Source organism: Semicossyphus pulcher, unplaced genomic scaffold, assembly GCF_022749685.1.
Source record: "Semicossyphus pulcher isolate SPU_LCO1_2020_fin unplaced genomic scaffold, fSemPul1.0.p SCAF_3, whole genome shotgun sequence".
Lineage (NCBI taxonomy): Eukaryota > Metazoa > Chordata > Actinopteri > Labriformes > Labridae > Semicossyphus > Semicossyphus pulcher.
In genome coordinates this window covers 17220964-17243341 of record NW_027211704.1, presented here as the reverse complement: position 1 = coordinate 17243341, position 22378 = coordinate 17220964, and the positions used below count along the sequence as shown (strand labels likewise).

Here is a 22378-nt window from a genome sequence, read left to right as displayed (position 1 = left end):
GCCTTACTAACCACACTAAAGACTACTATGCCTTCAAGTAAGAAGAAGTTTTCAGAAGAGTCTAAATTAAAACATAATTAATCAGTAAATAACACATTATAAGTCTGTTTAATGCATTTATAATGTTCCTTGACTTCCACTTCTATTTATCTTTTACTAACTCATTTTATTTCTTTAGTTGAGGTTTGCTTTTTTTGTCTTAATTTTAATAAAGATGTTTTTACTACCTTGGAGACAGATGTCTGAAAAGCAGAATAAATTGCATTTCTTCTTTATCACTCACGGAAAGTGACCCTTCAAACCACGCCTGTGTCTGCTGAGCCCTCAAAGCCCTTTTTTATGAGAAATTTCTGGGCTATATACAATTAAGCCGTGTGAATGTTTTGTTTTGAACACTTGCCCACAATTGAAAGGATGACCACAACCACATCAAAGATGTTCCAGCCGTTGGTGAAGTAGTAGTGACGCAGCGCAAAGAGCTTCAATAAAAACTCGCCGGTGAAGACCACAATGAAGAAGAAGTTGACCCAGTAGAGCACTTCCTCTGTCTCCTTTGACTGATCATCCGTCTCCACCATCATGGTGACCATGTTGAGGCAGATGAGGATCATGATGGAGATGTCAAACACCTGCTGCGTCACAAAGTCAAACACCATGCCCTGGATGTTGTTCTGAGGAGAGAGAGAGGGAAAGGAAGAGAAAATCTGAGTCATTTTCTTTATCTTCATAGATATACTGTTACTAACATACTTCGCATTTAAGATAGAGAGTGCAAAATGATTTTTACTTGAGGCCTGGGTATTGGTTTTTGTGGCTTCTTGGACCCTAGTTTCTTCATGGCATTGTAGTATTTCTTCTGCTCTTCCGTCATGAAGATATCCTGACCTCCAAAGTGCAAGGACAAAACCAATTTGGTTACAATTTGCAATATTGAGAGCTCCTATTGCTATAATACTAATCCCAAAATAAATCATTTAAACATAACGCTTTTATTGTTGATTAAAAAAATCTTTTTACAATGTTTAGATTCTAAACTAAAAGGACTAATTCAACCTTTCAATACTTTTACTTCTCTTTTACTCTCTGTCATGCCAATGTTTATACCACTCATCACTCTCGTCTGTTCAGTACATGTGAAGCTAGCACCAGCAATCAGTTAGCTTAGCATAAAGACTAGAAACAACAGCTAGCCTGGTTCTGTTTAAAGTTACAAAATCCTCCCCTCAAACAGATGAACTAACACTTTCTCCTTGTTTCCAGTCTTAATCTAAGCTAGGCTACCTGGCTGTTAGCGCTAACTTCATATCTAATGGACAGAAATGAGAGTGGTAGTGATCTTATCATCTAACCGACTTCTAAGAAGCCTATTAAGCAGCTTGTTCTGAAAAGGTGAAAGTAAGGAAAATAAATCTTATCTTTTTCTTTTGCTGGTTGAAGTTGTCAATGATGACACCAATGAAGAGGTTCAAGGTGAAGAAAGAGCCGAAGATGATGAAGATGACAAAGTAGATGTACATATACAGGTTGTCCTCGTACACAGGCTGGTCTTCCACCTGTGAAATGGAAGAAGTGAAAATTTGTTCAAAACTTCACACTGATCCTGATGTCAGACTTTGCAGTGCAAAAGTCATACCTTTCTAGAGTCTATCGCTGCATACATGATGTCCATCCAGCCTTTGAATGTCGCCTAAGTGGGTAGAAACGTTGTGTGAAAAAACAGGTTACACACTCGATATCAGAGGAGTGAACCACAGCAAATGTTTCTCACCACTTGTAGCAGGGCCAGGTATCCCGCACCCACATTGTCGAAGTTTATCTTGACGTTTCTCCATCTGACTTCACTGAAGTTTGCATTAATGAGTGCAAAACATTCTGTTTTGTTGTTGACGTCTTCTTTTTGGAACATCTCCTCGGCAGTGTCATTGAAACAGTAGTAATACTTTCCAGCAAACAGGTTGACACCCATGATGCTGAAGATGAGCCAGAAGATCAGACACACCAGCAGCACGTTCATGATGGAGGGGATCGCACCCACCAAGGCGTTCACCACAACCTGCAGAGCAAGGACACAGAGCCACTGTGACTTAGCAATCACACAATAGCTGCATGGAGATGTTCAAACACAAGAACATCAACACACACATACTTAGAAATGCACATTCTTCCCCTTCTTTAGCAGCTCGAGGTGTGTTATCTGATTCCTCCACACGATGAGCTCATCACGATAAAATACGAAGGGGTGTGACAATACTTTAAGCACGTGCCTCAACTGATTAGCTCAATTTCTTAGTAGAAGTCATGTTAAAAGTGTGCTCATGCAGACAAAGAGCATGTGTACACTTGTTTGGTGAAAGATATTCCACCTTTGTAAGCCACTGACCATTCATATAGCGGCCATTTTCCTCTGACGTCATGCTCAGAGTGGGAAGCTAAAATGGTGTTGTAATGCCGTAACACTTTGTTCCAGGTTGCTAATCATACCCATTTAGGGTATCTGACACATTACTATCGTTTTACCACTTCTTGATAGAACAGTAACTGAAAAGACAAAAAACAGTGAAAACCTGGAGGAAATCTGTCCGTCTTTAAAGTGAAAACAACATAACCTGTTAGCTACGGTCAGACAATAGCTAACATTAGCATTCATCCACTAACTAGATAGCTTTACTGTAGGCTAGGAAGTGGATTAAACGTATACTACTGTTTGGTAGTGTTATACTAAACAATAGGAAAGTAAAGTAACAGAAAGTAAATTCCTAGCTAACATAATATTAGCCAGGAAGTGGCAGAATGCTAGCAATAGCTGTTGTCTAACGGTAGCTAACGGGTTATTAAATATGTTGTTTTACCTTGAAATATTGTCCCAATTCCCTCTGGATTTTCACTATCAATTGTATTGATAGTTGTTTATTAATGACAACGATGGTTAGATACCCTTCACTTACATGCCGGAATACAGTAGTACTACATAATAACCCCACCCCCACCCACCATGATTGTGAAATCAAAGGAAAATGGCCGCCCTGTAAATATGGTGAAAATATCACGATTTAAGCATCTTCACTTTAGATTTCTGGAGTAGAACAATGTTACTCAATAAGGCTAAAAGCTTGTTAACATTTAAATGTCACAGTTTAGTGTAAATAAATGACACTTAATTGTACCGTCTGGTATCTACTTATAACTGATAACATTGCACTCCATGTTTGGCTTTGATATATTGTTGCACCCCAAAACACATATTCTTTACTTATACTGTATATCTAAATATTGTAGCAAGGGGGAATCTATATTACGGAAATGTTTATGGTTAAGGGGACACTGTATGAATGTGCATTTCCAAACAAAGAGGTGCCATGGCAACAAAAAGCCAAATAAACCAAAACAACAAACTGCACATGTCTAAATTCTGTAGTTTTTAGTCTAGTCCAAAGCATCCATATCATAAGTTAATATAACAACTGCAAAATGGTGATCATGTAAATCATGGTAACGACATTCACTGAGGAGTGATGAGCGAGGATGGCGAGGGGGAAGGGGGGTATGCAACCAGAAGTTTGTTGTTCTTCCAGTGTGACAATGCCAAAGCCAAACTGTGATAGGATCAGGACACTTGAGGCAGAGCGACAGTCAGGGGATGCTGTGCTTAGACACTGACAAGATTCAGTTTTCTGCCCAGCAACAACGAGAGGCTGATAAAAACCCATCACACATTCAAATAATGATCACAGTAACTGAAGAAAATACGTCTTTCTCAGGCTAAGATGATTACAGCACCCTCCAGGGCATCAAATTCTTGACATACATATTAATTGTGCACATACTGTAAAACTGCAACCACAGTTTACAGTGTGTACACATTTCTATATCAATTTAATGTGGAAAACTCTTAAAAAGGAGTCTGCATTAACCCTTTCCTGTGATTCTGAGGTTCTGTGTGATGGTTCGTACTAACCTCTCGTTGTTCTCTCAGCTGGTACTGAATGCTTCAGAGCTCAATCATAGTGCATCGTGTTGCATCATTCAAGTTAAAATTCCTGTTGTGGTTTAGTGTTTCATAAAGCATGGGACAGAAGTATTTTCTTTTAATTATAAGTGACTGCCAATTACCTTTACATAGCTCTAGAGTTAAAATATATGAAATGAAATATGATAAATCAAATCAGATGTATTGTGAGCATCTGAGATGATCTGCATCCATGCAAAAAGCTTCTCACTGATAAAAGCTTTCACCTAAAATAATTCGAGAGATTTTTTTAAAAATTCCATTTGCTTTATTGCCATCTTTAGCATGCGTTGATGCTTTTATTTAATCGGCATGCAGAAGGACCAGCTGCCTGGTTTCTTAGGTCTTACCCTCATCCCTTCAAAACGTGACAGGGCCCTGAGGGGTCTCAAGGCCCTCAGTGTCCTGAGTGATTTAATCGGGCCTAGATCGGAGAAGCCCAACGCATTAGCTATAAGGCTGACTATAGACACCTACACAGATAGGGACAGAAGGAGAGGGACAGACAGAGGCAAAGGAAGAGAGGACCCACAAAGTTAGAGGGGAAATAGAGAGAAAGGTGGGTCCTGTATGTACTGGCTAAATGGTTATATACAGATAAATAAAGGTACAAAAATAGTTAAATGTGTGTATCTATATAACATAAGGTTAAACAGGGGTTATTACAAAAGACATAGGTCAATAAAGTACACGTGACCCAAGTTTTCCTTTTCCTTTTTTATGTGTTTGTTCACTTCTGTTTGTGTTTGGTTTAGTTTGGCAAGCCAGTCTGGCGTGATAACCAGCTTAACAGCACAGTGAGCACACCTGGAAAGAAACTTGTGGTTGACACAGTGAGAGGGAGAGAAGATAAAGAGTCAAACAAAGGGAAAAAATTAGAGGAGAGATGTATTCACAAACACTAAATCAATGTGACACAATAATATACACACGGTACACAGTACACAACAGTACAGTTTCCACACCAGAGAGCATCGCACTTAAAGAGGGGAGAGAAAAACGCAGAAGGTTGAGGACAACTTTCAGGGTTAGAAGAGAGAGGATAACCTGTGAAAGTAGGAGTCCCAACACAGCACACAAACCTTACCCTGCACCCTCAAACACCGACCCCTCGGGCCCTGTGGACAGCTGCACAATGTCTCTCTTAACTTAAAGAGAGACACAGTTAGAGGCACCTGCTGTGAGAGAGAGGACAGGTCCATGTTAGGGTAAAGATTTGCATTGAAAGCTTTCTGCACAACACAAAGGACAATTTCTGTGTCTGAGATTTTCTATTGAAGGATTGTCAAGCACTTGAATCATCAATCGAGTTGAATCATCTGCCCTGCATTGCATTGTTTGCATTGAACAATTTGCCCCCTGGAAAAAGCCACTGTCAGTCAAAGCTGGTGTTCTCTGTAATCAGTAGAAGCAATAATATTTGAAATCGGCGCCATAGCTGTGGAGAAAGTTTCGACCATTCTACATTCCTACAACACCCAGTGTGCATTGCGCCCCTCCCTTTGAAAGAAACGACCCAGCGAGAAACGCTGGAGTGAACTACTACCGTTTTCCAGTCAAGGACATTGATCGCTACAGGCAATGGCTCAGAGCGGTACAGAATCCGAAATACGACGAGCATATACCGGTGGATCGTCTAAGAAATCTTGGGGTCTGCAGTCTACATTTCAAACCGATGATTTTGAATGAGACACGACATCGGAGGCGGGCGTCCTAGATTGAGGAAGTGTAGTTTAGGAGGCTCTCTGGTCTCTGAGGTTTTCCAGGGCTCATTGGAGAAGCGGATAGCGTCCTCCAAAGGCACAGAGCCAAATTGCATTTTTTTGTCCTACCATAATGGCATCAGCTCCCCATAATAGCATGATAGGGCTGAGGTTGAAAATCAGTGAATAGACCCTTTAACACCTTTCAGAACATGATATCTGGAATATAAAATTTTGTATCAATTGATTTCAATATTCCCAAATAATCATAGATCACATGACCTTTTCTGCAGCTCCCACATGAGGTGAAAATTTACCCATGGCCATGAAAGGTAACAGAAAAATTGTCTAGAAAAACAAACGGTTGTATTTCCATGAAAGTTTGCCCTTAAATTCACGTCCTCCTGTGGGCGAATCTGGATGTTTTGAGACAGCCTGCACACTCCTCTAGATCCTTGCTCCTGGAGAGCTACCTTCCTGCATGGTTTAGGTTTCTCCGCACTCTAACACACCTGATTTGAATGATCTGCTCGTTATCAACCAACTGAAGCTTCTCAGGGGATTGGTAATGAGCAAAACATTCAAATCAGTTGTGTTGGAGAAACCTAAACCATGCAGGAAGGTAGCTCTCCAGGAGCAGGGTTGGCCACCCTTGCTCTAGAGGCTCTAGCAAGAAAAACTTTGTACTTGTTTTAAACAATTACAAACTATCGGGGAGTTGTGGTCACACTTAGAATCCGGAAAGGAAAATCTTTTCAATTTGCGATGAGTCATGAGCTGTCTGTCTGAAGATTGTTGTTCAGAGAGACATTTTCACATTGTGTGATGGACATTTTAGTCACTGCGGTCAATAAACGAGGCGTGAAGCTTTTAGCCACATGCAAGAATGCAGTCACAAATAGGCATGAGGCAGATTCAGCTCCTTTAGACTCGGTTAGTGCGTTTAGTTTGAACGCCGTTTTTCGCAAACCAAATTAGCATCCCATTTAATATCACAACCAAGAATTACTGACACGCTTTGCTAACCAAGCTATCTCTAGCATTAGCTAATGACTTAGCATGTTTTAGGACCGAATCTCAACAATAATCAGCAGATATGAAGTAGTTTAAGTTTGTGGTATGCTGGACAGGCATAGTGATCATCAATACTTTTGAGAAATGTAATAATGTGAGCACATAGAAACCATTTGCTTTATTAGTTGTATTTTTTCTCTCTGTTCCTGAAGGTGCATTTTTTTAAATGGTGTCTTAATCTAACTGTAATACTGACTGTATGTTTGATCTATTTGTCTATCATTTTGAAATGACACAGCATCTGAGCTACATTCAGCCATGTATTCACAAATCCACCGGATGTCTTCCTGATGTTTCCCAGTGAGCTCTGTCAAACTCCCACTGGCCTGTGGTCCTAACCTGTACTGCAGTCACACATAGTAAGCGCTGCACTGCTACCAAATACCACAAGTGTGGGTATTGGCACGGACCCAAAGACAAGCTCAGAAAACCAAAGGAACTAAACATACATAAGTGAATGCTGTTCATATTGACTGACAGACAGATTGGCACCGCACAGTCGTGACAGTGGAAAGTTAGTGGTCAAGGGATAATGGACGACTTACCATCCTGTACCTGACAGAGCACAACATGTTAGACGACGAGGACGACAAGAGATGTGATTTATTTTAATATTCTGAGAAAAAAAGTCTTGAGCAAAAAAAGTCAAAGGCTTAATTGTACAATTATCATTTCAGCTATGTAGGGAGATAGTGTATCAAAAAAATGTGAAGGTCAGTTGTAGGTCATGCAAAATGCATGGTAGCCCAAACAGTAGTACTTTTTTAGTGGTCATCACTTATCTTCTACTACTCTACTTTTACTTTTTACATGGTGTCAGAATGTGAACCCCCTGTAAAGTAGGGCACAATTATTTCCACTTAGAAATTTAGACGTGAATTATTAAACTAAACTAACTAACTTTGACTCTTTTCTCAAAAATCCTTTTTTTCAGAATTGTAAAATAAATCTCTGGACATTTAAATAAACAACAACACACGGCCCTATTCAAACAGCACAGCATTTAGAGACAGTGACACTCTCTAGAAATCATTGATTACTTCAAAGCATAAAATTCTGCGCACCAAAGAGAAATCTCGTCTTATCATACGCCCTTGGATTGCCCTTGGATTAGACTGTAACAATGATCCACCTGACCTTCCTGTGACAACAGGAAATACATCACATTAAAGGTACAGCCGGACTAAACATGGCGAGGCTGCCACATACAGGTCAGTGTTTGCTGCTGTCGTGATTACACTTCAGTTTTACACATGACACTAATCAGTAGAGAAGCTGTGTTTGAAGTCATTTTTATGTCAGCAACACAATAAGTTTGGGCGCCATGATGTTTTACCTTTTCAAGGTCACAAGTCATTTATTAGTAATTTATCAGCTCTTACACATGAAACGTTATAATTCTCTGTTATTTTCCTGACTTGCCATGTTCAGTCTGGCTGTATGTTGAGAAAGTAAGGATCCCATTTTCTAGGTGATTCAAGCAAAACCATGTAATGTATATTTTCCTTTTTCAAAGACAAAGACAGAAAATTCAAGGGAGAAACTCACCACGCACAAATGACAGAAAAGAATAAACCACGTGTGCCATAGTGATTGTCAGGGGGATAAACACTGAATGACTCAGCAGTAGAGAGAGACAGGAGCTCTAAAACACAAACCAGGGTTTATCCATATTTACTGTGTTTGTATTTGAACAGTAAATATCACACCGACACTGCACACATAGAGGTGAACATAGACCGTATCAATTTAGCAGTTAAATTCAATATATGCAAAGTCTGTTGTTTCTACACCATACCGACTCCAAACCAAAGCACATTGAAATCTGTAGACTTTCGCTGAGGGCCAATGTGGGGCGCAAAGTCCAGCAGCAGCGCCTTGATGTCACATAAGCAATACAAATTTTAGTTCAATGAACAGAGCATGTTTATGAGATCCACGGCCATCGATCAACGTCTGCAGTATGATGAAATATACACAATAATAAACCATTTGTGCTAACTCTGTAGGTGTTATCCGATATGTATAGTGCGTTGGTGTGATTAACAGTCACAATCATTATTTTCTATTATGTAACCGATTAAAAAGAATACTGTGATAATTTAGAGAAGATTCAGTGTGAGCAGCTGAAACCAAATGGACAAATGGATGTCTGTTGGAGTCATGAGTTTCTTCTAAGAGGTTTTGTGGGCTGAACTGTGAGGAGTGGCGAGCAGGATTTATAAGACATCACTGATCATCATCTTTTGGCATGGAATACATCTAGTACTGAAACATGTTTTAATTTGTCAACATTTTATATGTGTATATAGTGACAAAATACACTAAACAGAAATGAACTTACTTTATATTGCCTTTGCTTTGTTGGTATAAAAATGTCTTTTAGCAAATGTCTAATTTCAGTGCTACAACATCTGACACCTACAAATGGTTAAATTGACCAATGAGGCCATTTCTCAAATCCACTTATATAAATAACTTTAGAACACAACTAAACTGTATGCAAATGTACTTACATCCACAATGAAGAAGTCCAACCAACACCAGGCGTTGGTGAAGTACTTGACAAAGCCGTAGGCCACCCATTTCAGCAACATCTCCAGGATGAAGATGTAGGTGAAAACTCGATCAGCATACTCCAGAATGATTTTGACCGTCTTCCTCTGCTCGATGTACACATCCTCGAAAGCCTGAGGAGCAACGGAGAATCATCACACGGACGACAGCCTTACATGTTGATGTTGCAATTGAGTTAAAGATACAATCTCCAGGAGCTCAGTTTTCGTGGCTTGACCGCCTCCCACTTGAGATAAGTGGTAATAATGAGAGCACTCTTCCCAATTTAACCAGACGTGTACAGCTGGCTCCCGTTGTCATGGTTCTAACTCTTGCTTTACCTCACTTTCCTTTTTAGCCTGTTTGCTTTATCTGAGCATCGACTTTGTTTTTCTTGGGATTTTTGAAGCTTATTTTTGGCTTATTTTTGAAGTTGTATCTGTAGTCATCCATCTTTTCCTGGTTTGTTCTACCATAGTAGATTACTGTTTACTCGCAATGCTTACAGAAACCGGAAGTGCAGCCGCTTAGCTCCGCCTACCCTCTTTGGCAGACCAACCACTGCTGGGTGATGGAAAACGCGTCACTAACTGGGCGCCCAAGTGATTTTTCTGCAAATGTTGCCACAGACACCCAGTCCATAATAACACTATATACTGCAAATGCAAAGGCTTTCATCAGTGGGCCATGGGCTCAATCACCATTGTGTTACCTCATTCGGTGACAGATAGTTACTTAACAGACATTTATTTAAATGAAAAAGTTTGAGACTGTTCATTTAACCGTGAGGTAAGGCAACCGTTTTTTGCTCAATGTTTAATTTCTACAGAACTACAAAAATGGCGCACACTAGGGCATACAATCTTTATCATTTAATACTATTATCTGCCAAGGTTCTTTTTGACTAAATTGTTGGATTGCATGGATTTTAATTGTTCTATAACATCTTTAGTTATGTTTTTATTTTGTAGCAGTACAGGTAAACAAGTGGAGAAAGGAAGTTTTTCACCAAGTCAAACTAGACTGAGCGTTCCCTCTGCTCTTCCATTCCCCAATTGGCTGAATCCATTCTTCAGCACATAAGTGTTTTGACTTGGCCACAGGCCTCCCCCCTCCACAAAGCAGCAAAGCTAAGCTGGATTCTGCCGGCTGAAAGGTTGGTGCATTACAGCACTTTGCTGTCCATTAGCAACAATCATATCAAGAACAGTCGCAGAAGAAAAGCAAGAGATGATTTTTGATGGGAGCATATCCTCTTACACTTTCCCGTCTTTTAAATGAATTCCACAGCATTGTTGTAATCTATGTTAATCCCTACATTTATCATAATATCAGTAAGGTACTGAGTGACTTGGTGCTTCATAATAACAATAAGAAGCCCCAGCTGTGGCGTGAAAATGTGTATCTGAGTTTATAAAAGAGCAATCTCCCATACTTGTGTGTGTGTGCATGTGTGCTCTTACCAAGGCTCCACTGCTGAGCAGGATCATGAAGATGATGAGGGTCTCAAACCAGTTGTGTTCTACAATCAGGTAGCAGGTCTTCCTCAGGAACCACCAGTGTTTCCCCCATCCGTGAGTGATGGGAACATCGCAGCACTTGTATTTGGCGATACACTCTGCATGACAAATAAAAACACATCTGCTGATTTACACAGAAGAGACAGATGTGTACCACCACGGCCAAAATGCATCACAGCGGCATAAATATAGTGCGTGCAACATTAGTAATCACTCCTGTCTGTTCATTGTTATTATTCAACACAAGGTCAGATATTAAGATACACCTACCATCTGTCCAGCAGGCATCAGGGTCCACGTACTCCTCCACCACCTCCACGACCGCCACTTCCTCCACATCAGGCTTAATGTCTATTGTGCTGCCCTCAGACGAACTGGTGTCATCCAGCTGGGACAAACAGAGGAGCAGAGAGAGATCAGCTCTACCTCTGACTTCCTCTCTGAACATTACAGGCTCAGCAGAGAGAAGCTGGAAGCATGTGGACACGGCACGGTGCCAGAACAGCCATTACATTAATTCCCCTTTGGGTTTATATGCATGACATGATTTATTACTGGAGGTGTACATGTTGTAGCCCTGTACTGTAGCGAGGTCTCCCTCTGGCACCGCCTACTCTGCAGCGTTATTAGTAGATTCCCATGGAAGTAATTAAGCCTGACCAGTGATTGATTGCACTGGTGATCATGGTCATTGTTATACACGCATAAATATAGATTCAGAATTTGTTTGTAAAACCTGTACAAGCACTTTCAAACTGTCAACAGATAAATGATACCTGCCAAAAGGAATAATACAATTAGTATATAAAATGATCATTTTAGATGACTAGTTAGTAGCTAGTTTTCCTGTGATAACGAGTTAATTTCAGTTGTTTTCTCAAGATCTAGACTTACTTTCATAAGAAAGCTGTTTTTTCTATCATTATGCATTAATGTATCTCATTATTTCGAGATAACAAAGCTGGTTTTCCTGTGATAAGGGGATCATTTTCAGGCGCCCAAGAAAACAAAACAACAGGCTGGTCACTGTGCTATTACATTGCCGACGCCAATGAGGTAAGTAAAGCCTGTTTCTAAGTTTATGTTGTGCATTTGGAGCTCTGGGGCTACGAGTTCTTATCATCTGACGTCATGGTGGTGCAGCGCTGTAAGTCGAGATCTCGAGAAAACATCCGAAAATGACTCCTTATCATGGGAAAATGGAGTTAATACAATGTATGTGTGCGTGTCCAGTTTAACACACTAGTTAGAATAAAAAATGACTGTTGTTTTTAATATCATTAGTAGTACTTTTACTATCCCAACATATTATTGTAAGGTCATAGAGGTGATTATAATTACACTGACTATTACATGATAATAATATCTCTGCTGATATTATCATTATCATTACTATTATTGTTACAGTACAGAGGTAGATGTAGTTATGTTTGTTTTTTATCATATTTTACCTTTACCTTATAAGCAGCATCGTATTATTGGAGTTAGACAGGCACACACACACAAAGAATACATCCCTCCCCGCCCCACTATTATAACTCTCTCTGCTTGATTTCTGCTTTCATTAAGACAGATTATTTTGTAACCGTCTCTCTCGCCCCTGAACACCATGTTTTGTATGTTTTGTATTGTCTAACACTTGTATTGTAAAGACATTTCCAAGTGCCCTGAGTGTCTTGATGAACTTCCCCTGTATCAATAAATCATGTCATATCCTCACAATGGGTCAAGGTGAGGCAGGGTAAAGTAGCTTAACACCAGCAGAACAGCAGCAGAACAGCAGCCTTATTGCAATAAACAACAAACACAGCTTGCATGCATGCAGAAACACTCAGCCAATTCAATTCACCAGAGAATGATACTGCACTTTATAATCTTAAGTCGTCAGCAACGGACCGCATTCACACTCCCTTCTGCTCTCTCTCTCTCTCCTTCCTCTCTCTTTCTACCAAACAGCCAGATGGATCCCTGCGTCTCTGATTGGCTGTCAGCAGCTCTGTCTGTGTCTGCTCCCTGCAGTGTGCCCCGTGCTGGCTGTGGTGCAGGGAGGATTGGTGTGTGCTTGGTGGAGGAAGCCCAGTGGAATATGAACCTGGTGCAGGTACAGTAGTGATGCTGCTGCATTATCTCCTCTCTTCCTACTACAAACCAGGTCAAGGTGACCCATGAATCACAGCTCTCTACAAGCTTTGGGTTTGGCTTACCCTTCCCCACATTAGTACTATACAGTAAGCTGTATGTTTCTCTGTCGCCTCATCATCTGTCTGTGGGCAGGGTCAGCATTCAGGCTCATTGTTACAGCTCTCATGTCTAAATGGATGTTTGGAAATGTCAAATGAACTCAATGCACCCTATCGTACACCCAGCGCAAAACGCACAGCGCAAGTGTCATTGCTATCTTCCACCCTGCCCAGCGCCCACATTGTGTAAATAGCAAGTGATCTTGCACAACCGCTAGCGCCTATGGGCGTGTTGGTTTTGAAATGAGGTGTGGTCAGGGAAACGGGTGGCGCGTTGCTATCTTGAGGACGCAGAAAGCGACTGCATCATAGACCAACATAAAACCTGGTCTAAAAGTCTATGGCGGAATCTGTCTCTGCTATTTAGAGGGCGCATTATGACATACATCGGAGAGTTCACAGCACGAGTGTCTGCTTGTCACTCACACATGGACGCAGAGCAGCGTTTGTTTCCCTCGTCTCTTAAATCATGATGCTGCTTTCTAGTTGTTACCGATCTGCTGAGAAGTGCAGGAAGACATGGACAAGCTCACCGCTGCCTCCACAAACACCTGCTTCGCCTCAGGGAGATTCCTGCTCGAGCCACGCACGGGCCAAAAAATACAGAGGCCGACACAAAGCCGCTAACACCCGGCTTTTGTGCTTAGTGGGAAAGGCTACAATCGGCATTCAGACCCGAGTCAAATGACTCTGCAGCAGACCCGAGTAATTTCCGATCGGAAATGATGGGAACACAAAACCTGTGTCAACGTGCTAATCTCCGCCCCCCTTTCCGGCGCGATGCTATGCTCCGTCGGTAACTTCTGCGACCCCTTGTCATCTCAGCTACAAATTCCACCCGTCTCCGCCCAAGCAGCGCTCGAACATCATTCCAAATGTCGGCGCAGAGTTTGATACACAGGCTGAATGAACATCTTTACTCCGCAGCGTTTCTGACGTCAGACGGTGACGCAGCAGAAAAGAGACCAACAGGAGTATACTCCACTAGCAATGGGAAAAGAGACAATCGGCATCTATAAGCGGGTCTTCCTGGGTCTGAAAAACCAACGTCAATGCGCTAATTTTAGTTGGGAAAGGGGTATTTGAAATATCTCTGTAATTGCAAAGCTGTAAACTATCATCAAACTCTTTAGCAAGGACACCATTGCCATATCTCTGTTAACATCTCTCATTCACTCCTTTCTACTCACATCTTTACTGTTCTCCACATCCGATTCACTGCTGAAGTCTTCCGTATTGAGGTTTTCAAAGTCCGACTCTCCAACAGCGATAGGAACGCAGACAGTGAGGTTGGGGTTGTGAATGAAGGACATGTAGTCATCATCAATCATATACTTTCCAACACTGCTCCCGATGCCGCTGGTGGTTCCATTGCCGTTTTTAGCGTAGTCCAGTTCCCGGTTGATGTCCACGGTGTGGTTTGCGATGCAGTTTAGCTTCTTCTCATACATTTCATCCAAAGGCTTCTGTTCATCCTCTATGGGCTGGTTGTGACAAAAAAGAACAAGCAAACATGCATTCATGTAAAATAGTTCGAGGTATTCAATGACCAAGAATTAGTTATGGATATAGATGTTGGTACCTTCTTGAGCACTGTTGCTACAAAGACCCGCATGTTCACCTTGAACCAGGCTATTCCCAGCTTGATGCGAGCAACTGCCAGCTGGAGGTTGTTGGGCTCACCATCATCGTCTGTGGCAGCCAGGTTGTCTGCACTGAACGAGCTCAGCAGCAAGGCAAGGAACAGGTTCAGCACCTCACATAAAAACAACACAAAAGAACTAAATGGATGGTTCACAAGTGGAGAACTGAAGCGAGGCTTCTATCAACAAATAGCGTCGACACGGTGTAACCTTTGTGTTTTCTTACCACCAGGTTTCCGATGACCATGACCATCATGAAGACAGTGAGACACATTGCCTGTCCTGCCACCTCCATACAGTCCCACATGGTCTCGATCCACTCCCCACACAACACTCTGAACACGATCAGGAAGGAGTGGAAGAAGTCGTTCATGTGCCAGCGAGGCAGCTCACAGTCCTGGGCGATCTTACACACACAGTCCTTGTAGCTTTTGCCAAACAGCTGCATGCCCACCACGGCGAAGATGAAGACGATGATGGCCAGCACCAGGGTCAGATTACCCAGAGCTCCCACTGAATTACCGATGATCTTAATCAGCATGTTGAGGGTGGGCCACGATTTGGCTAGTTTGAACACTCTTAACTACACGTGAAACAGGAAATGGTACAAGGATTATTAGAAAAGTGGCTCCATTTGAAGATCTGTTTTAATTTCACTTTAAAGGGCATTTGAAGCAAAAGTGCCGACTAACGAAATGAACAGGCACCAGATATAGACGTTGGATTACAGGGGTTACAGTCTAAAAAGCTCTTTCACGGTATAAACTCATTTTTGATTTGGGGCCATGATAAGGGCCAGAAAAACATCCCCGTCTCTACTTACCAATCTGAATGACCTGAGCACTGACAGGCCTTCCACATCAGACAGTCCCAGCTCCACTAAACTCAGAGTCACAATGAAGCCATCAAAGCAGTTCCAGCCCCCCTGGAAGTAATAGTAGGGATCCATGGCAATCAGCTTGGCAAACATCTCACCAGCAAAGATGCCCGTGAAAACCTGAAAACAGAATATTACATCATGTTCAGTGTTTGTTTTGCCGTTGCTTTTTTTCTTTTCAAATTGGATGCATATAATAATGTATAAGTACATAAGGTGGGGTCAAAGCACCATTTAGGCTTTTGCATAAACAAACAAGATGGCTGCGACTGATGGGGAATGTTCAAACTCATGTCAGTATTTTGCTCAAGTGCTGAATGCACCTGCTGGGCATTAAAAGGTCTTTTCTCTTACGCCCAACTTAGCTACGGCTGAAGTCTTACGCATCAGGCCTAACTGACACCAGTCGTAGACCCGCCTCGGTCTTAAGATGCGCGTCCACGTGAAAACTTGAAAAGCATTGACTGTTGCCAAGCAACACACGTCTCCACTCTTAAATTCTCTTCAGAAGATTTGGATAACACAAACCAAAAGAAAAGAAAAATTAATTTGAAAGATAGTGAAATAAGGAAACTCAGAGTTGTGTGCTGAACATAAAAATGTCCTCACAGCAAAACTAAAACAACCACACACAAACAAGCAAAAGCTATCGACTTGGAAATTGATCACTGCTGCAATCAATAACGAATTGCAGCATCCTGTTGTCCAATGTACATTTATCATGTCCACAGGGCGGGGACAGCGGCGCATTTCTGTCCCACACATGCCGTAGCTGAAGGGAGAGCTCTTCAGTTAATTCAAACAGGCTCTCTCTCTTGTCTTAATGCCTTTCCTTATCCTGTAAACAAGACATACAGCCATTGTGATTTTCTTTTAAATTTTGTGACCGTTACTTTAACCGTTTGTTTTTGGATTTAAGTCTGACTATCTAAACTTACGCCTGCTCCCTCCTAGGTGTAAAAGATAAACCCAGGTGCAACACCAACAGGGCTTAAAGGAGCAGTTGGCCCCTTGAAAAAGCCGCTGTCAGTCAAAGCTGGTGTTCTCTGTCATCAATAGATGGAATAATATTTAACTTTGACGACAGCTATGGCGCCAATTTCAAACAAACAGCTACAGCTTTTTGCCCATTCTACATTCCTACAACACCCAGCACGCATTGCGCCCCTCCCTCTGAAAGGAACGGCCCAGCGAGAGACGCTGGAGTGAAATGCTACCGTTTTCCAGTCAAGGACATTGATCGCTGCAGGCGATGGCTCAGAGCGGTACAGAATCCAAAATTAGACGAGAATATACCGATGGATGGTCTAAAAAATCTTCAGGTCTGCAGTCTACATTTCAAACCTGACGATTTTGAACGAGACATGACGTCGGAGGCGGGCGTCCTAGATTGAGGAAGTGTAGTTTAGCGAGCTCCCTGGCCTCCGCCAGATGGCGCGTTTCACCTAGTCTGTTGGAGGTTTTCCAGGGCCCATTGGAGAAGCGGATAGCGTCCTCCAAAGGCACAGAGCCAAACTGCATTTTTTTCTACCATAATGGCATTAGCTCCCCATAATAGCGTGACAGGACTGAGGTTGAAAATCGGCAAACTGGCCCTTTAAGTCAAACAAGCGCATAGGGCAAAATTTAATGTTAGTCGTAACTTTCAGCTCCAGGTTGGACATAACATCAGGCCCAGGCGTACGCCCAGTTGGTGAACTCGGCTTCAGATTACTTAATATACAACATAATCCAGCAAATGACCAAATATGATCTTTGTAGGTTTTCTTAATGATAATTTAGAGTTTCGTGGAAAACACACGAAAAGTTGATGACTCATCCTGCACTCAGGATGAATCATCTGATTGTTCGTCCAATAAAAGGCTATTTCTCACCACCATGAAGCACAAACCTACAAGGCAATTGTTATGGTGTTATGGATGTTTCTGTTCAGTGCTACTGGCTGCTTTTAGCGCAACCTGATTTAAAGGAAACACATGAATATGCAGAATCAAATTACACTCTGCTGGCTGCTTAATGGGAACATAAACCAATGGGATGCCAGTGTGAATTATGATTGCTTTATATGTTGGATGATTTAGATGCACCTATTGGTGCAGCATGACAGTATCATTGAAGTTGCGCTGAATTCCGAGAATACTCTCTCCCGCCTTTCCTTTCTATCTTTGGCTTAACTATCCAATTGAGGCAAATGCCCAATTAAACATTTAAGTGTATCTCAGGATTCTGTGAAGTCTCTCAAATAATCATGGCATGATGTCAATACAAGCTTCTGCATTCTAAAAACCTGAAGAGAAATTTGAGTGCAGAACAAAAAAAAATGCCTTGCTTAGGTAGCATTTTATTTGATGTAGTGCTGATTAAAAATGGATTGAGATTTTCTTAGCGTGAGGACTCTTGTGACAGGCCAAGGTCACCGAGCAGCGTGTCCGTGCTTCAGAGCTCGTAAGGAGCTGTAGTATTCTGAGCATTTCCCAGATCGTCCACCTAACAGCTTATCGTGTGCCCAATCAGTGCTGCAGAGAACACCCAATGATTCATGCTGCACCATCCATCAGGCTCATTCCTCTGACTTCAGTTCCTGTTTTATTCCTGACAGCATGCCAATCCCTGTGACCTCATTTCCTGTCTTAATATTGGTTCTGTGCCAATGCTGCTGCCCTCAGACAGCTGGGCTACGTTGGTATCTGACAGCAAGGGCAGAGCACTGACAAATCAAAATGTCTGCTGCACTTTTCGTTAATATGAACGCGACCAATCCTGGACGGATCAAGCCTTATTATCGTGACTGCTTTTTTGTGTGTGTTGGAAAGGGAGAGAGAGAGAGAGGCAGAGTTCAGTAGAGTTGAGGTAAGCAGGATGCAGCGGAAGCAGAAGAGTGACCTGAGTGGGGGTGATGGGAGTTTGGGGAGCAGGCTGGCCGGCTGCATTAAAATGGAACTAAATCTTTAATGAGACCCCATCAGAGTCCTGTATTCACTTTGCGCGTGTGTATTCTTAAGTGCACATACCAAATGATGCATTGATGTATCGGTTTGAGGTTATGTAGGTGGGGCAAACTGAACTTGGAAAGCTTTAGTAGAGATAATGCAGCTCATGCAGGCATAAAATGTTGTACAGCTGAATCGCAGTGGTACAAGAAAGGACTGCAGTTTCTCACCAGGTTACCGTCAGACAGGACCCCCTCAAATGCGGGAGTCATGGGGTAATGCTCCATGGCCATGAAGAGGGTGTTGAGGACAATACAGATTGTGATGGCCAGGTCAACAAATGGGTCCATGACAATCAAGTTGACTATATGCTTGAGCTTTAGCCACATGGGACAGCACTCCCAGATGAGGAACGTGTTGGAGAACTTGTACCAGCAGGGAGGACATTTCCTCTGAGACTCCTCTAGTTCTGCAGGAAGAGATGAAGAAAACCAAACAGGGTGAGGACAACAATACAGGTAAAAGTGAGTCCCTGAAGTCACTATTGAAATCACTAGTCTCCTTCTCTGTATTAGGAAAATCTTAGATGTATCTGCTTCAATTGTGATCATAACTCAGTCGCATTAGTCGAGGAAAAATCTGCCCCCAAAATGCCTATTAAAGACGGCCTGTTAAAGAATTCCTTCTAATAAAGTTTCCAAATCTGTGTCTCATGCAGACAAATACATATAACAAGAAGACATATTTAACTACATATTTTATTGCAAGGTCAAACTTTAACCCTTAACAACCTCAGATTAAACTAGGACAAGGAAAAAGGAAACAGGTGCACTGTCTGTACCCTCTAACAGTGTGTTGGTGACTACGCTCATCTGACTGTTGGCCCGGTCCTTTCCTTTGAAGGACGAGTTGAGCTGATCCACAGACACCATGAGAGAGCCGGAGTGCTTCTTCTTAATCTCCACGTCAGTAGTCTGTACTCAGAGATGGACATGATATAAATCAGAAATACCACTAGCATGGATGTAAAGGCACAAACAGTATTAGATAAACTCATGCTCTTAAGCTTTATCAACATTTAATAATTCTGTAGGTCTGATCTGAGGACGAAAAGCCTTCTGTGATGTTTGATTCCCCCAAAATGACCATTTCCTGCTGGATATCATACAACACTTAAAATTTAAAATGTAAATTCTCAAATAGTTGCTTGATGAGGAGAGAGCTAGATCATCTTTTTACAATTGTTCTTTATAGGACTGTATTTCCAATTTACCCTAAAATACATTTCCTTTTGTTATTTGAGAATTTACGGTACTCTTTCTAAACCCTTTAACGAATATCTACAACTCCTGAATCAACAGCAATTAACTGCATGCAGTCGCATGCATGTCAAGAACAGAGGGGAAATCAAGACAACATTTGCTGCTACACCATGCTACATTTTGAGAGAGGTAAAAAGTAAAAGCAGGTCAACTGGTTGAGAATTAAAGAGGGGCTACCATGCTAGCTAGAATGAAGAGAAATATTGTTATAGAAAAAGAGGTTCAGATTTTGTTCTTGCACCATCCAGTGGCTCAGGAGCGGAGGAGAAATTATGACAAAAAGGAGGCGAAAAGAGAGTGAAAGTGAGATAGACTGAAAGAAATGGAAGGGTGAATGGAGCAGTATGGGCCTGGATGTGAAAAGCCTTTAACATTGAGAGAGTTTTTTCCCTGTAAAATGTTTTGATGGTCTTTTTAGTTATGAATGACAATGACTGCATCTGTCTGAGCTGGGTCGTTTGTTACGGGAACAGAGGGAAGCTGATATCATATTTCTTTCTTGTTAGATTTTAATCAATGAAATGTTAATCATGGTGCTTGTGAGGCGGATAGTTTGTGGATACTGTTACAGCTGGTTAGTGCCTTCTAGAGCTGTTAAAAATGACCAGCTAAAAAAGGGTTATAGGATAAGGGCAAAACTGTAAGTGGCATTGTGAGATGAAATAATAAGACAGAATCTAGATATTCAGGGAAGGAAAAGGGAGCTAGAACAAGAGCCAAGGGGAGGAGGTGGTAAAGGAGAAGCTGCAGAGACCGGGGCCACCACCATCATGCCTAAACTGTATTGGTGTCCCATGGACGTCCTTACACTGTCATCAGTGGCTGCCTTATCTATTTTCACCTCAGGCAGAAGCCGTCTGCCGGGACCCGGGCCGATGAGAGACACCACGCCGTTGCAGTCCACGGTGCTGTTCCTCTTTCCTCCAGAGTGGGGTGCCAGCGGGTGGATGCGGGAGGAGCCCTGGCTGTATCCACTGTAGCTGTTGCGGCGATAAGGGATAAACAGGGAGCCTCGACGATCTTCGCTCTCCTCGACTGTACTGTGCTCGTCGTCTGCAAACTCGTTCTCTGAGCCCATGTCCTTGGAGCGGCCTTTGAAGCTGAAGATGCTGCTCCGGCTGTTGTGGCGCGACATGAAGGGAGAGCCTGGGATGCTGAGTAGTGACTGAGGAGAGAGAGGGTCAGATGTAGAACGGGAGAGTTAAGGAGTTATTAACAGCAGGAGTTAGCCAAAAAGAATAAACCAAACGACAGAGGGAACAATATATTACTTATCTCAAACAAATAGGGTAGTGGTCAGATAAAATGGCAAAGGCTATTACAGTTTGTAACAAAATAAGTGATACCACCATTATAAAAAGTAATTGAGAATCCAATCATCCTGTAAATATGCTTGAGGAAATATCACAATACTTAACCATAAACTGACCATGATCTATGGGACAAACAATTGAGATTGTTCCGGCATATTGTTAACTCATGGATAAAAGAGAGGAACAAAACTACTGGCCCATCCATGCCTTGGGGATGTTTTGATCCCAGCATCGACAGCATCTAAGAAATATATCAGTGTGGCTTAGTTTTGTTGTCACTCTTTTATCCGAAGCCACCTAGAAAATCATCTTCCTGGAGCCGACAGTCCCCAGGGATGACTATTTGAGGAGGCTTTGAGAGGAAATTTGCTCCAGACAAGGGAGTGTTCAGCAAGAGCAGGCAAGGCAGTTCGGAGAGCAAGGTGTCTCAACGTGCAACCCGATCTCTAGCCAGATCAGGCATTTAGCAAAACGAGGAGGAAAAGAGCCACCCACAAAAAGACCCTGAAAAACTCTGTGGCTCAAGAACGGAGCCAAGGAAATGAAAGGAGGAACTCTTGATCTTGATCAAACCACCTGGGTCAATTGGAAGGGGCTATAAGATGTTGAAAACCTCCAACAATTTCACTAGAAGCATAGCAAGATGTTTTTGAGTGACTGTTCAGTGATAACTAGATAAGGCTGGTTGACAACTATGAAAGCCACAGCTTGGAGGGACCCCAACCAAAGTAGACTGGGTTTGAAACTCAGTACGCATCCTCTGCAAGGAGGTCATCATAACGGAACTGCAGAGAATGTAAGGGAACCTTGCCCCCAGGGCAGCCTGACAGGAGCAAGTTAGCAATCCAATTTACCATTGATTGACGCCAATGTGGCAAGATTGGCAAGAACTAGGCTCAAAGATCCAGCCAAAGGAAGAAGAACACGCAGGCACCCAACCATTACAGGAGCTCGAGACAATTAGATGCCAGTACAACAGTGCAGGAGAAGAGGAGCACGGGGCTTCAGCTCAGTTGATGTGTGCAAAGGCAAAACATCCAAGTTTTGTGGCCCGAGTAGCACCGTAGATACCACTGGCCTCAGAGGAGACACACATTCATTGCCCATTTCTTCAAGTTAACCAGGTAAATGTTTGGACAGAGGTGCAAAGGTAAAGTGAAGAGAAAGACCATCATCTCAAGCTGACTTTTTGTG

The 22378-nt window shown here is 42.2% G+C and overlaps 1 protein-coding gene across 3 annotated transcripts in view; it reads right to left on the bottom strand.

Moving 5' to 3' along the window:
• The window catches only part of scn8ab (sodium channel, voltage gated, type VIII, alpha subunit b), a 54209-nt gene that overhangs the window by 5601 nt on the left and 26230 nt on the right, over nt 1-22378 (bottom strand). For 2 of the 3 annotated variants that reach the window (XM_069677565.1, XM_069677562.1), the window contains 16 exons: nt 20680-21036; nt 19391-19523; nt 18780-19018; nt 15566-15739; nt 14969-15325; nt 14682-14855; nt 14290-14583; nt 11130-11247; nt 10803-10957; nt 9300-9473; nt 4357-4479; nt 1769-2053; nt 1634-1687; nt 1416-1553; nt 788-892; nt 401-671 (listed from right to left, as the gene is read on the bottom strand). In XM_069677565.1, the coding sequence (XP_069533666.1) occupies nt 401-671; nt 788-892; nt 1416-1553; nt 1634-1687; nt 1769-2053; nt 4357-4479; nt 9300-9473; nt 10803-10957; nt 11130-11247; nt 14290-14583; nt 14682-14855; nt 14969-15325; nt 15566-15739; nt 18780-19018; nt 19391-19523; nt 20680-21036 (3151 nt within the window). The remainder of the gene's footprint in view (nt 1-400; nt 672-787; nt 893-1415; nt 1554-1633; nt 1688-1768; nt 2054-4356; nt 4480-9299; nt 9474-10802; nt 10958-11129; nt 11248-14289; nt 14584-14681; nt 14856-14968; nt 15326-15565; nt 15740-18779; nt 19019-19390; nt 19524-20679; nt 21037-22378) is intronic. The other variant, XM_069677564.1, reaches the window with a different exon arrangement.